The following is a 16,767-nucleotide window of genomic DNA, read 5'->3' as shown; positions in this document are numbered from 1 at the left end:
CGACTACTCAAGTGAGAGGATAAAAAAAAAAACAAGAGTTAAGAATCACCACTTGAAGAACTAACCAAAGCCATGAAGTATCTATAGTGAGGTTCCCCAAGTTGGACAAGGTTGAAAGGTCGAGTCAACAAAAGCCTAAGCAAGGTCAGAAAGAAAACTTTATCCACAAATGTGTATGGTGCACTAGTAATTGATCCACCTTCTAAAGGATTTGGAATGGGTTTCATCTATTGTTGTAGTACTATAGATATTGGAAAGTAGAAATTCTATGTCGACTTCAAATCTCTGAATGCCACGACCAAGAGGGATCACTTTTCTCATCTTTTATAAGACATAATACTAGATGAAATAGTCAACATGCAATGTACTCCATTTGTGATCCCTATTCAAGTATTTTTCAATTCGAAATTGTAGAGGAAGTTCAAAGAAAGATTGGCTTTATCATGCCATGGAATTGCTTTGCTAATCGATGCATGTTATTTGGTCTAACGAATGTTTTTTTCATATGCAAGATATGCTAAGTATGCAAGGAAGAGAGAGACCTATTGTATAAAAGGTAGAGGCACTAGGTTATTTCAAGTTCTCATCTTTGTATGTCTTCATTTCAGAAACTAAGGAAACAAGGGTCTACTAATATACTTCTTTGTTTGTGTTGAGCGGACAAATTCAACATGATCCAGATTGGATGAATAAGCCAGAGCCAGATCGTAATCCGGAACGAAGAACCGGATCCTTGTCCGGATCGGTATCCGGGACCAAGAGCTAGATCAGCATCCGAAACTAAGGGATAGATCGGTGTCTGGAATAGGGAGCCAGATGGAACAATCTGTAACTGGTAGGCCGTTAGAAGCAACTTGTTAGATAGACATATTTTTGGGAGCTTGTGTCATAGCTCAGTCATGAGCATTGAAGTACTTGTCAGTACTTTTGTCTGTCCTATATGGATGTGTATAAATAGTGCTCACATAGCACATTGTATGTACAGAGTGTTTATAGAGTATTGAGTGTTATTTTGAATATAGTTTTCTGTGTTTTGCTCTCTCTCTGTCTCTCCCGCGTTCTCTCAATGTTTCAAGCTTTCCATTAAACCTACATATACTTTCTGTTGCTATTCGGTTGAGCCAGTTGTGTCTATGAGCTTCTGCACACTAATTTTTACATGGTATTAGAGTGCGATGGTTGAGAATCCTCTGTTGCTGACAGAAAGTGCATAGATAGACTAAAACCTAGCTTCTGGTAATGAACAGAAAAGGAAGAAGAAAAATGGACAAAAGCATGACAAGCTTGTTGCTTCCTATAGAAAAGCTTGATGGGAGAAACTATGCATCTTGGTCTTACAAGATGCACCAGTACCTGTTGGGGCACGGTTACTAGAGTTACGTAGGAGTGAACGAGGTAGTGTCGGAGCCGGCACACAAGGATTTCCTGGTATAGGAACAAGGAGCGAGTAGAGTGTTGTACTGCCTCATGTCTTGTGTGCATGACCAGATGCTCGGATACATCAGAGATGCAAAAATGCCAAAGGAAGCCTGGGAAAATCTCGAAAAACTTTTCGCCACTAGTACCACGGCCCGGAAGTTGCTGCTCCAACAAGAGCTCAATAACATCCGGCAAAGGTACATGTTGGTCATTGACTACACCATGAACATAAAAAAGATCTGCGATGCACTACGGTCCATCAATGTGATGGTGGACAAAGATGAGATGGTGCAGATTTGCCTCGGTGGTCTAGCGTAGAGGCATGGGTCAATCCGGACATCAATATGCACAAAAAGGACCATCGCATGCGTAAAGGGTTTTGGAAATTGAATCAAAATATATTGATTTATACCATGTCCAAAAATTTAGGACTTTCAAAAAATGCCCCTAATAATCGACACGTGAAATTTACAAGAGAACATACAAAAATTACAAAATGACTAACATGTATATTTATACATATTTGTGAATCACCATATTGATGTAACATACAATATTTACATTTCATATATGAGATCCATCACTTCCCAGATATACCCATTCCCCTTCAGACCCACCCGATGAACTAGAAGAGCTTTGTGAGGTCTCATCCTCATCATCACTAGCAACCACTGCATTGTCTTCATCCAATTGCAATCCAACGTCACCGTGATTATGAGACATACTCCTTGTTCGTCTCTATGTTGCGTCAACAGGCACATCTGGGATCTTCTCTTTTATTACCTTGATTGTAACCTGACTTAGTGGCCTGTTTTGGTCAAGGAGAAGTCATACACGAGTATGTCGACATTATCAAGTGCTAGAGTAGACGTGCTTGGTAGATTCTTTCTTCTTCGCTTTCTGCTTGTGCATTCGACATCCTTAACCATCTCTAAAGAGTACTTCCCAGTAATTGCATCTTTGGAAGAGGTATGATACCAATGAACCATAATAGACTTTTCTTTTTTTCCTTTTTTTTTCTTTTCTTTTCCAAAAAGATTTCCTTCATTAGTATTAAGAAAAAACGCCATAAGGCTACAAACTGTACAATTTAGAGAGTATTATATACAAAAAGGATAATTAGGGGAAGGGCCAAGGATGATGATATTTCCAGATTGGTCCTTGAGAGGAGATCGTGAATAGAGGCAACTTCCTCCATAATTGCAATAATTTTTTCCTTTTCTTAAGAACAACCTCCGAAGGGCCCGACATATTGTCATATTGCCCACGCACTACCACCAGTAAGTTGTCCCATAATTCTAGCAATATATCTAAGAGAAGGGGAACTATGGAATTATATTGTCTTTTACATCGATACTTCCATAAGGTCCATAATGAAACCGTGGATACTGTTTTCCATACTTGGGCTGCACGCATTTGCTTTCGAGGCTGCTGAAAAGGCGAGACGGATATTAGATGCCTGTTGATGATAGTCTTAGCCTCTAGAGCATCATCTGCCTCATACAATAATAGACTTTACTTGATTGCCTTCATCATCCTTAATAATTTCAATGATTTTGGCAATCCAATAGGGATGACCCAACTTATCACCCCCAACTAATGTTGCAACCAACATACCAACTTGTAGCTCATGTAGATTGCCTTGCCACCTCACCACTGCAGCATGTGATAATCTTGGTCCCAGGTAAATATATCGTTGTCGTGGAGAAACTAGATTATTCAATTCAAGATTATCTAGTGGTTGTAAAGGAGTCCTACTTGCCATTGATGGGCCACCAAGCGCCCATTCGAATTGAGTTTGTAGTGGCCAGTACCCTGTAAAGTGGTTATCTAATATTGTATGTTGATGATTAAAGAAGACATCCCACCAATCCACATCCTGATCACCAGCGTACTTTTTGGTTCGCTCAATATTTTTCTGTTTTTCCTCAAAGGCACTACATCCAATATATTTTTTGCTCTTCAATTAAACTACCAACATCCAATCTTTTATGGTCGTCATAGGGCATTTGCTCAGCACCATCGATTATTGCATCTGGGAAATGCAATAAGAGCCTACATCCTTCTTGTGGCTCCCATGGCGAACTAGATGATTATCAACATGGTTTGGTTGTGACTGTCCACACTTTTTTGGATGAGGAAGACGTGGTTAAAACTTATATTATTAAGCGGAGCAAGAACCCTACATCGAGTCCCATCACCATCCAAACAAAAGCGCTTGAAATCATATACTTCATCTGGCTTGGGAGTATAAGCTTCAACGATCAACCTTGATAGCACAGGAAGTGAGAAAGCATCGCACCTCGCTAATTTCTTGGAGAACCTACTAAACATTTGATCTATGTGATCATGTGTATGACCAACTAGCAAGAAGTTTGCCTTAATATTTTTTTAAATACCCTTGTCTACTAACATACTCAGGTAACCAAACACAGTTGAGTTCTTGTTTTCTCTCGCCGTGTTGTCAAGATGCACGTATAGTACTGGTGGGAGTAAACCTTGCCAACTCTGTAAAACTCTTTGCATGACTGTAACTGTAAGATTAGGGTCATTGTGGATATTTGGAGAAGTTAAGAACACTTGAGGCCTTATTGTCTGACAATACAAAAGACGTCCTACTAAGTGCATCTGCACTAGGCATTCATCTCCAATATCCTTGGGCAACCTTCGAAAACGTGGCAAACAAGTTTTCTTCTGATCCATCCCATCTATAATCAAGCACATGTATCTTTCTGGCAATTGAAGCGCTTTTTGACGATGGTGCATAGCTTTAGATCTTTCCAACGCTTGGGTTTCTCGATGCTCTCTCAATAAAGTTCGAACAAACACCCATCCGGACCTTGCGAGGTATGACCACATTGTTAAACTTCAATCTCCATAAATGATTAAAATGCCGATATTGTATATAAGGTACACTTTCCAATAACATGTCATCCGTATAGGCTTGGTATACCTCACGACGAGTGACGTTATCTGACAAATGTAACCTTCTAGTGGTGGGCATAACATCACATTGCTTCGAGAAATAAATCTCCATCCATCTAACAGCATGTCGCCCAATCAGACCCTTACATGAAAATTCTGTATTGTTGAAAGGGACCCACCACCCCTTCAGTAATCGATGTTGAATTCTCTGTAGCCTCATGTTCTGATGTTGTAAGCAATTTTAAAAGCAACTCGACAACTCTTCGTAGTAAGTGAAAGGTAATATTCCACCTGTTGAGAACATGACACTGCCAGATGGTCCTTAACAAGTTGCATATTGGCAATCAAGAATGTATCTTGTTTGTCGCCATTGAGAGACAAATGCTTTTGTCGCAACCCCAATAAGTTTTCCTTTCCAAATTTTGATAGACAAAGGCTCCCACAACATACCTTGCATATGTCAATTGAAATTTGTCGATCCGAACACAAAAACGTATATCGTTTAACACTCACTTGTCGAGGAACACTTTGAAAATTTAGAGGCTTATTGACACAGTCTTCGTTAGCATTCGATAAACTGGACTCGACATAAGTTGTATCTACTTTAATATATCTTGTTTTACCTAAGTTTAATGGCTCTAACAAAAAAATTGATGCCGAGCTTTGCTCTTGATTGTCGTTGGTCTTAACATGGCACCTTTTATTATTAACATGCCTATATTCCTCGATTGAGAATAAGGAGGTATCAGATAATATAATAGGCTCAATAGAAAACAAAGAATTTTCACTCAACTTTAAGGACAGTTTGCTCAAGGCTAAGTAACAACAACAATGTTCAAAATATGCACAAGCTTGGTTCCATAATAAGCACCATGTCCAAAAACATTATTTATTTATTTATTTTTAAATAGTCTTGAAAATACAAAATTAAAATTATATAAAGGGAAGTCATCTTCTATTTCTCATTATCACGTTCAACTAGAAGAAGAGCACAAGAGGACAAGAGCACTTAGCAACCAAAACCGTTGATTTTTCGCCTCCCCAATCAAGTCAACATCTCCAACATCAACATGAACAAGGGAAAGAAAATTGCCAAGTATGTTTTCCAACCCAACATTTTAGATTCCTTAAAGATTCTTTTTTGTTTTATTCATTTTTTGCTTCCATAATCGAGGTGTATCCCTTTCAACGGGAACTCGATGCAATGCATCGAGTTCCTGTTCTTCTTCAAGAGTGTCCCTTTCAACGAGAACTCGATGCATTACATCGAGTTCCCGTTCTTCAAGAGTGTCCCTTTCAATGAGAACTCGATGCACTGCATCGAGTTCCCGTTCTTCAAGAGTGTCACTTTCAACGAGAACTCGATGCAGAGCATCAAGTTCATCCAGTTCCTGTTGAAAGGGACACCTCTTTCAACGGGAACTCAATGCACTACATCAAGTTCCTGTTGTTTGCAGTACTCTTTCAATGGGAACTCAATGCAATGCACTACATTGAGTTCCCATTGAAAAATGGGTTTTTCATGATCAATAGATCAGATTTGGTCAATTTTTTTGATGTTTTTTGGTTTATTTCTTCAAGTTTTTTATGTAACATTCTATACAAAAACGTATGATTTTCGCTAATTTTTACCTTAGTTAAGAGTTCTATATTGTTTATTATTAACATTATCGTTATATCCTTGTGTCATGACTTGTTGTTTTCAGTGAGCCACGACAGAAAGTGCCACCTTTCAAACTAAAAGTTCCATCACCAACAAAAAGACCTTCTGACACCATGATGAAAGCTGATTCTCACAAAACATTTATCGAGTCAAGAGGTGATGATACTTCAAAGTCTTTTGTCGGTAACACGCCCAAGACTTTAGGCGAAAAGAGTGGGGAGCCTCGCCTAAAGAGCTACCACTATGTGGAGTGGACGTTGATCTACACCGAGGAAGAAGGGGACCTCCGTCTTATTCTTACCAAGTCTGAAGGTGAAGGCAAGTTGCAAGTGGGAAAGAAATTTCGGTCCTAATTGTTCCTAATGGTTCTGGTCGCCTTCGAGTAGTCCAAAACCATCATGACACATATACATCTGGGCATTTCGGTAGTACTAAAACGTTGGATTTAGTACAACGATCATTCTAGTGACCTCATATGCAACGATTTGTCGAAGACTATGTTCAGACATGTGATACATGTTGCAAGGCAAAGATGCGAAGTCATCATCCATATGGTTTATTGGAACCATTGCCAATTCCAAGTAAGTCGTGGCAATCCATTTCCCTAGATTTCATCACAGATCTTAACAGTAGTAGATTGATATACAAAGATGGCAAATTTTTTGCCTTGTACTAAGGAAATCACTAGTGAAGAAACCGGTGAAACTGTCATGCGAGAGGTATGTTGGCGTCATGGCCTCCCCGATAGCATCATCAATGACCGTAGACCCCAATTTGTCTCCAAATTCTTGAAGCATCTCTTCAAAATTCTCAAGGTCATTGTAATCTCTTCTTCGGCTATCACCCGCAAACAAACGGGCAAGCGGAACGAACGAATCAAATGCTGGAACACTATCTTCGGTGTTTTCTAAGCTATCAACAAGATGACTGGGTGGATATTCTCCACTTTGCAGAATTTGCGTATAATAACTTTGTCCACTCATCAACACCATTTTATGCTTATATGGGCTATTATCCTCGGTGTTGTGTATTCGAGACTCCGTACTTACCCACAAATCCTTGTGTAGAGGATCGTTTGGAGCAGCTACGCAAGATACATGCAGACTTATGTACTCATTTACAACAAGCCCAACAAACATAGAAGGATTATGCGGATCGTCATCGGTTTCTATCCAGTTTTAACATTGGAGATCGGGTATGGCTATTACGATGACACATCAAGACTACTCGACCATGCGATAAATTGGACTATCGGCAATTAGGTCCTTTTCATATTATCGGAAAAATTAATGATGTCGCTTTTCGTCTTGATCTACGTTTGCAACTATGGATACGTCCAGTTTTTCATAGTTCTCTTCTCGAACCTTATCACGACAACACTATTCCGAATTGTATTATACCATCTCCACCCTTGATCGAGCTTGAAGTCGGACCGGAGTACGAAGTAGCTTCCATCCTTCATTCCAAGATTGTTCTCAACAAGCTCTACTATTTTGTCGATTGGCTAGGCTATAGTCCCAAGTGTGCGTACTTGGGAACCAATCGAGAATGAGGTAAATGCTCGAACTCTTGTTGAGTACTTTCATCGACGATATCCCGACAAGCCAGGAGGGGGGGGGGGGGGGGGGGGATAGTGTCATGATATAGCATGGTATGGCTTCAAAAGGATTTGAACCCATGACCTTGTGGCACATGAGCAAAAGCTTTACCATTAAGATATAAGTTGTAATACAAAGAATATTATTTCCATTTATTATTTCACTTAGGAAATCCATGTATATTCTAGATTTCTGTGGAACATTCTAGAAATGTCAAGAGTATTCCGAAAGCCACTATAAAAAGAGGCACATGGCATTATCAAGAACCAAATCGGTTCAACGCCAGTCGTAAGCCTCCTAGTTGTTCTTGTATCTTTCTTCTTATAAATAATATACTTCTTGTTGTCACCATTCTCTCTCTCTCTCTCTCTCTCTCTCTCTCTCTCTCTCTCTCTCTCTCTCTCACACACACACACACACACACATGGTTGTCACACACTCTTTCCCTTCTTAGTACTAATCCTCATTCTTCTCCTCTACCTTTAGTACTAATTCTTCTTGCCTCTAGTACTATCCCTGACATTATGTAACCTAATTAAGGTTAAATCTCTTTAATTTAGCAAATATTGTCGTTTTTTTAACATTACTTGAATGGAACTATTCGGTAATGTTGGACTCCGAGATATGAAGGAAGAGATTGGAAAACTATGATATAGGATTAAAGAACAAAGAAAAGGTTTGAAGTTTGAATCTTACAAGAGGCACATTATGGAAAAGATGCATAGAACAAGCTTTAGGGAAACAATAAACTAGGAAAATCAACCCTTGCCATTTTATACCCCCCTTATTGGTTAATGAGGTGTGCACGTGCTAGGAAGTTTGTCTATATGATGCCCCTTGGTGGTTAGGATTTAGCATGAATTATATATCTATGTTTGTATGTATGTATGTGAATATTTTATCCTTTATCTGAGGAGTAACAAAACAATGTTTTAACTATCTCATATCATTTGTAGCTACAATACTTCCTTATGTTTGAAATACATTTTCTCAAGCTAGTTGCAAATGTGTGATTCTTGGTCTAGATTCCAATCTAATTTTATCCTTTCTTGCACCTCTTTGCAATTAACAAACATTCTTGGTTTAGAGATTATTCACACCATTGTGCCAAAGAAAACATGACAACGTAGACATCTAAACTTTATCTAGGTGCCCTAATCAACACTTTTTGTTCTGAAATCTTTCCAAATTCAAATTGTTGAATGTTAAACCTTTGAACACATTTATGTCATGATTTACATAACATTGCAAGACTTTTGGACATAAAGACAAGTCCTCTAATGGCAAAGTGCTCAATTGCAAAATTTGCCAAATCAAATTTTCTTTTAGCCACACAAGCCTATTGTGGTTCTCTACAATAACCTAATTTGTATACTCCAATTGTACTCAAATGTCAGAATCAATGAAAGTCTTCCATTTCTCTAGACCTTTGAATCTCCAACAATTGTGAGTGCAAAAAATTTCAATAACATGTGCACTTACAATGGAAGGAAGGGGGAAAGAATGTTTTTGAATTACTAGCAATATTCGAGATTATTCTTAAAGAAAAAACACAATTATGTTACAATAAAAAAAGTACAATATCCTCCGGTAAAGCGAAATGAAATAAGTACATAAGAATTGGATACGGGTAGTTAGAATTGTCATCCCACTATGCAAAATATAGCGGGAGTCTACCCTTAAAGCAAGAATGGAGAGATTGAGAATCAAGCAACACGGTCAATTACAATTTTACAAGATTTAGTGACAAGCAATGGTGGGATGACAAATTCTACTTGATGTAGCAACAATTGAAGCTATGGCTAATGGAAGGAGTTGCAACATCGTTCTCCTAGGCAAAGTATGTAGTATCGTAGAAGCTCTAACAAATAGGATAGAGGCAAGAAGGTTGTTCAAGCATTCATCAAATAAGATGATCACAACCACAATGTTGTTTTATATGAATGTTGATGCCACAAAGTATTGCCTCATCCAATGTTTGATGACATGTAACAAATGTTGATTTAGACAATTTCATGGATGAAACTATGGCTAATGGAAGCAATTGCGATGTTAATCATTCTCCTAGGCAAAGTATGTAGTATTGTAGAAGCTCTAAGAAATAGGATAGAGGCAAGAAGGTTGATCAAGCATTCCATGCATGATATTAATGAGGAAACCTGCTCAAATGGTCACAACATATGTAGAACATGGAACTTCAAGGCAAGCACTACAAGGAATTGGTTAAGATACCCACATATGATTATTATATTATGATCTAAATAAGAGATTTCTAATTACTACCAATTATTACATCATATGTAAGGAAGTCTTTGATGGAGATTCCCTATATCTCCTCATAGACTTATACATAGTAGTTGGTATACATAATTGCCCATGTTCTATCTTAAAGGCCCATTCCCAAAATGGGTGTCAAAAGTTCACCCAATTTCTACCGAAATAATATATGATCTAAAACCTATTGATTGTTCAATAATATGTAAGCTTTGTATCCCTACTTCTATGTTGGATTGACATCATTTTATTGATCCGAAAAGAAAGTCGATAAGGGATTGGGTAATGGTTGACGTTAACCATATCATTATTGGGCAATGCATCAGTGACGGTGTGAACAAAAGTTGCGATGAGGCGTCTTTTTGTCATGCCATATAATGTTATCTAGTAACAAAGGCGAAAGGTCAATTTTGTAATATGCGCTTTCGTGAGACATGTTGGCATGTGCTTGTAGCTTGTAGCTTGTTGTCAAATAATGTTGTCATAGTGTCGACATAGATGACAATTTTAAGTGGCACTATTGTTTAATTATAGAAGTTGAGTACCATAGAATACATATAAAGAAACATTGAAATTCGGAACAAAATTAGGCATCCTAAAACATTTATAAAGGCTGAATCAAGATGAGTATCAAGAAGTATTCCATTTTTGAATTCTATGCATATAAATATGGATTGAGAAACCAAATCAACTTTAACATAACTTGCACAAATAAAGTAATTTTGGTGAGTAATCTATGTTTTTGACAAATCCCTAACATGTTAAAGCTATTAAAATATACATTTTCTCAAATTGTATAAAAATGTGTGCATGCCGCAATTCAATCAACTTGTACCAAACACGTACTACTTCCTTGACGTAACTCTTAAAAAAGGAGCTGGGTAAGAATCTAAAGAAGAACAAGATAGTATTAATAGGACAATTAAATATCAAACAGATAAATTCTCGTTAAACCATCCAACAACTATCTACCATGTAAGAAAAAACATTCAAAGCTGAAGGAGTACTTGACACCATTATAAATCAACATGTGGCATTGGCATTAAGACATATTGTTTTATGTTCTTATTTGATTAGGATCAACATGCCATCCTTGATGGAAAAACAAGAAAAAACAAATTCTAGGTTCAATAATTAGTAACTTGGACCATTCACAAAAGGGAGCATAGAATCATATTAGGGTAGGTAGGAGGAAAGACATTACCACCAATTTTCATACGTTTGGGTCCCAAAAGTGTTGAAAAATTGTTAAGTCTATGGACCATATCTATGATTTTATTGGTTTCATCTCTTTACTACTATGTGTTTTCAAATAAACCATATATTTAATTGCCTTGACTATTTTTATGGTTCAAGGATATTAATGTTCAAGTTTGATGTAGTAAAACCAATATGTAGAAATTGATGGATTTACTTAGTTGTCTAAGTCGATTTTGTTCAATTAGGATGTGAAAGTTCCAGTCCAAAAAACGTAAAAAGTTAAATCTATTTCCCCCATTAGACCATGCCAAGGAATTTTGTTCAATTGGGTTCCAAGGTCTCCAACTAAAAAGTTAAAAGATGGTAATTGTGTGTATATGTCACATGATATGCCCACTATCATAGACAATGCTAATGTATTAATGTAGACAAATTGACTATTAGTAGATGCATTGTGAGGTAATGATATACCTAGCATCACAAACCACGCTAGCTTTCTGATGTCATTAATTGGGTTGTACGGTTCCCATCTAACAAAGTTAGAAGGAAGTCATTATGTACCTACGATATACCTACCATCACATATAATGGTTAGCTTACTAATGTAGTAAAATTGGAAATTTGTAGAGACATGTTGAAAATGGAGATGCCTATGAGAATTGAGAATCCAACAAGTTTGTTGACACAAACTCCTTGAGATGAGGCGACAAAACATTAATCTCATACACTTGTACATAATGCTAGTAACTTGTTACATGTTTTGGGAAGTCAAATTTACAATGGGCGGAATTGAGGCTACATGGTTCTCCCTCTCTCTCCGCCCCCCCTCCCCCCCCCCCCCATAATGAGAAGTGACAAGGCCGACAAATATATCATAAAGAAATTCACGAAAAGACGATCGATGTGTTAGGCGGAGGCACGACGAAGTTTACAAAAACATTAAAGAAAGATCTGAAATGTCAAGATGCGAGCACACAAATGATTGAGGATCAGGGAAATAAGTGATAAGTTAGATGCAAAACTTAGAAATGGAGCCTCTGAATTCTTTGTATTCCGGAGGTGAATAAATGTCGACATTATAGAATCTTTGGAAGTAGACTCCGCATATATATACAATATATCTATATATAAAGAGGAAGGGGAAGAGGAAGGTGGGGTAGAGTGTATTGTTTTTATATATTAAGAAGAAGAGACACAATACCCCCAAATACCCTCAAAAGAAGAAGAAGAGGAAGAACCAACAATCAATCTAAAACAAAAGCACTAAGGAGAAGGAAGGAGGGGCTATATTGACTTAACCAACAAATCTAGTTCAAAGTGAAGCAATGGCTGATTGCAGTGGAGATCTCCCATCTTGCATAGACAAGACAGCTGCCCTACAGCTGAAGATCGCGGCTATAGTGACGATCCTCACCACGAGTGGGCTCGGGGTTTGCATACCTCTCCTTGGCCGCACTTTCTCATTCCTCCGCCCCGACCGCGACTTCTTCTTCGTCATCAAGGCATTTGCGGCCGGAGTGATCCTCGGGACCGCGTTCATCCACATGCTCCCCGATGCATTCGAGACCCTCGGCAACGAGTGCTTGGCCGAGAACCCGTGGGGCAAATTCCCTTTCGCCGGCCTCATCTCCATGTTCTCCGCCCTCACCACCCTCTTGATCGACTTCTGGGCCAACACCTATTACCAGAACAAGAACAAACTAGCTTCACATGATGGTGATGGTGATGATGATGAGAATGGTCTTCACCTTCCTCATCCCACTACTGCTACTGATGGCTCATCAGAGAAGCAAGTTAGTTCACCCATCCATGGTCACAGCCACGGCCACGGCCACGGCCACGGTCACGGTGTCGTCTCCGTCGCTGGCGAAGCCGAAGCTATGAAGATGCAGATTCGGCAGCGCATTATCTCTCAGGTGATTGCAAAATTCTATGTTTTTTTTTTTACCCAACATTCATCTTTGCATGTTTGCTAACTCTTTCATCTGTAAATTCTGTTTCCTTGGACATATCTTCTTCTTCTTCTTCTTTTTTGCATCATGTGAGATTGAAATAGAGCGAGGTTAGGCTTAAAAGTTTCATGAATCAAGCATTCTAGACATTTGTGGGTAGGGAACCATGTGTGAAACATATGAGAAATATGTGGCTCTATATCCCACATGTGGGAACCTAACCAAAGATCATGTAGTCAAGATATTGTGATCCAAAGAATGTCGGTTGAAAATGAATGCACATTCCATGATCACTCACATATGTGTTAAGGCTATCGAGCCCCAAAGATTATCCTGCCCTTTGTTTTTTGTTCTATTCTTTACTTTTGTTTGGGACTTTGGGTTCGTATTTTGGATTTATTAGTGTGTGTGCAGGTGCTAGAGGCTGGAATTGTTGCTCATTCAGTGATCATCGGCGTTACCTTGGGAACTTCATATAGCCCATGCACCGTGAGGCCATTGTTTGCCGCACTAACGTTCCATCAATTCTTCGAAGGCATTGCACTTGGCGGATGCGTTGCGCAGGTAAAGAAAGAAGAAACAAAGATTTTGTATGCAATTTTTTTGGGAACAAACTTAATTATGCATCTTAGACATATGTTAAAAAAGGTTGTGTATTGATATACAAGGGAACATGTTTTTTTTAAGTTTCTTCACATGCATTAATAGGAGTTATGTGTGTGTGTGTGTGTGTGTGTGTGTGTGTACGTGCGCACACACGTGCAAGAGAGAAAGAAAGAAAGAAAGATATATTAACGTCTTCTAAGAGAGAGCGAGAGAGAGAGAGAGAGGCATGTGTTATTTATTGTGTAGGGTGGATTTAAGCTAGTCGCGAAATCCCTTATGGCCTTCTTCTTTATGATAACGACACCATTGGGGATCGGCATTGGCATTGCCATAGCATCTGGCTATGACGAGAATAGTCCAACTGCCCTCTTAGTATCAGGAATATTCGATTCAATTTCGGCGGGCATCCTCGTGTACATGTCTTTGGTCGACCTTCTTGCTGCCGATTTCTTTAGCAAAAGGCTTCAAAGCAGCTTTAAGCTACAACTTTACTACTACTGTGCCCTATTTTGTGGTGCAGGTGCGATGTCTCTAATTGGTTACTGGGCTTGATTGTCACTCTTCAATTATCACCATCACCATCATCAATCGACGGATTTGTTAAATGATCGATTGATCAATCAATCAATTGTTGTCGATTTCTTTGGTGTCATTCATTGGTACTCCAATTTTTCAAGTCCATGTTCATGTTGTTATCCATATCAGACCAAGCCATATATCTTGGAAGGTTGTCATGGTTACTAAGAAATCACACAAAAATAATGAACTTATTTCATCTCATCAAATATTTTGACAATGCAAACCCCATAAAATCCACCTAGCAAACAAGCCCCATTGTAAACATAGCCATTTTTTTTGGCCTTCGGGTCAAACATTTTAAAGCATTTTTTGAATTGGAAAAAGAAAAAGAAAGTTATCAAATAAAATGAGTGGATGTAAATTGTGTGACCGTTATGAAAGACCGTCTACAGTGTATGTGTCTCTCTCATGCTATATTTTCTATATCTTGCGACTATTTTAATCCAAAAGAAAGTTGTCGATTGTTGAACTACTTATTCATCACAAACATACACTCACATATGTATATAGGTTTTGAAGATGTTAGTGTGTGTGCATTGTGGATGATATACTAGTTCTCATTTGGACCAAAAAGATTATGTACCATTGAATGTAAAAATGAACATGAATTGTGTCTTGTCAACCTCTTCACGGGATTATGTTTCAAGGCTACAAAAAGATGTCACTCAAACATAAAAAAGGCAACGTAAATTATTTTTGTCTTTATAAACTTCATGATAGGATTAGTTTTCAATATTTCATGAAAGGTGATTTTGTAGTGGTCTAAAATATGAATGGAAGTTTATTATATGATTGTGAATGAACCTTGATCTTTATTGGACCACAAGATTTTAAAAGTAAAGTTAGTTTTTTTGTCTCGTGTCGGTTCTTTTCACTCATTTTCTTTACCATGAAAAGTGAAAATGCTTTTATATCTGCTTTTCTCTTTTATGCATAACATAAATATGAATGCAAATTGTATGTATGTGCATCTCTTCATATCGTCATAAATATGAATGCAAATTGTATGTATGTGCATCTCTTCATATCGTCATAAATATGAATGCAAATTGTATGTATGTGCATCTCTTCATATCATCATAAATATGAATGCATAACATAAATATGAATGCAAATTGTACGTATGTGCATCTCTTCATATCGTCATTCAGGGTTTTTAAGATAAGATCACTCGTTATTAGGTTTTAAATTATTTTCTTTAATTTCTAGTTTTTTATTTGTAGTGAGTTATTTTTATTAGCAAAAAATGAAGGTTCAAATTTCCTAATGGCAATCCACGCATGCATGTGAAGAGTTCATGCTTACATCAACAATGCATGGTTTAAAAAGATACACTTCATTTTGACGTTCTTGTGGTTAGCTTGTACAAAAAGTGAAAGGTTTTATCACGACTTTTTCTCTCCTTTTGCCCACTTATGATAATGAATATGTGTCTTCTCTTTCCACAAAATATTTGAGGGTGTGTCCACATACTTATTGTAGTCATACATCAATATATGTTCCTACTGTAAATGTAAGTAGGCTCATCTGACATGCTTTGATGTATCAATCAATACGTGTATAATAGCTATGCATCAGCTACATTGGCAAGGTTCCATTTTACTTTACCATCCCTCTAGTTTTTGAAACTTCGTAGTGTGATTGGCTTAATGTTGGTATTCATACAATAGGCATTTTCATCTTGAATGTATTTATATAACTTTTGTACACAAGAGAATCCAAGTCAAAGTATTCTTGCAAATGTTATATAACATACTCACATTATTTGTGAAATGCACCCAAATATGAATCTGGTAAAGGATAAAAACTAATCTTTAGGTTATCCCAAAAGGAAAAACCCATGAACTACAGTAGATAGATCCTTACCTTTCTTGCTCCATCTACCTTTTGATTTGATTGGTTTGTTTCTTATATGAGAATCTTTACTACACTCCTAAGCAATGATTTTGATTCTTTATCATTATATAGTGCTCTCTCTATCCATTTGATCTTAATAAATACTTACATATTTTCTATTTTGATTCTTGAATATCCATTTGATTTTCATTTTTTTTTGTGGTCCTATATCCCCATGGTTTGATTGATTACATTATCTTTGTTTCTCTTCCATTACCTATGTAATGGTTTCCTTCATTGTCTTTTTTGTCTCTTTCTCTCCTCTTGGTTACTTTCTTCATAATGTGAATCACGAAATGGGACCTCTTGATTACTATTCTTTAGGGAAGGCATGTGAAGGTTTGTTACACCTCAATGACATCCCTTCTCTACCTCTTACTTAGTAATCCTGAAGACACACATGTAAAGGTTTGTTTTGTTTTGTTCTATATTTGTTGGAGCATGTATCTCCCTAACAAAAGATATGTATATAACATTGTTAGTGAGTTTTTTTTTTTTTTTTCCAAAAAGATTTCCTTCATTAGTATTAAGAAAAAACGTTGTAAGGCTACAAACTGTACAATTAGAGAGTGTTATATACAAAAAGGATAATCAGGGGAAGGGCCAAGGATGATGATATTTCCATATATAGGTCCTTGAGCGGAGACCGTGAATA

The 16,767-nt window shown here is 37.5% G+C and overlaps 1 protein-coding gene across 1 annotated transcript; it reads left to right on the top strand.

Moving 5' to 3' along the window:
• The first annotated feature begins 12,221 nt into the window (after positions 1-12,221).
• LOC147855447 (zinc transporter 7-like) lies at positions 12,222-14,596 on the top strand. The gene is made up of 4 exons (XM_087330402.1): positions 12,222-12,819; positions 12,874-12,995; positions 13,446-13,595; positions 13,884-14,596. The coding sequence occupies exons 1-4, from the start codon at positions 12,405-12,407 to the stop codon at positions 14,187-14,189; spliced, it is 993 nt and encodes a 330-aa protein (XP_087186528.1). The 5' UTR covers positions 12,222-12,404; the 3' UTR covers positions 14,190-14,596.
• The last annotated feature ends 2,171 nt before the right edge of the window (positions 14,597-16,767 follow it).

The sequence above is a fragment of the Azolla caroliniana genome, unplaced genomic scaffold, assembly GCF_043228905.1.
Source record: "Azolla caroliniana isolate FFs.n. ecotype wild unplaced genomic scaffold, voAzoCaro1.0.p SCAF_14, whole genome shotgun sequence".
Taxonomy (NCBI): Eukaryota; Viridiplantae; Streptophyta; class Polypodiopsida; order Salviniales; family Salviniaceae; genus Azolla; species Azolla caroliniana.
Note: the sequence above shows the minus strand (reverse complement) of the source record. Positions and strands in the feature narration are given on the sequence as shown.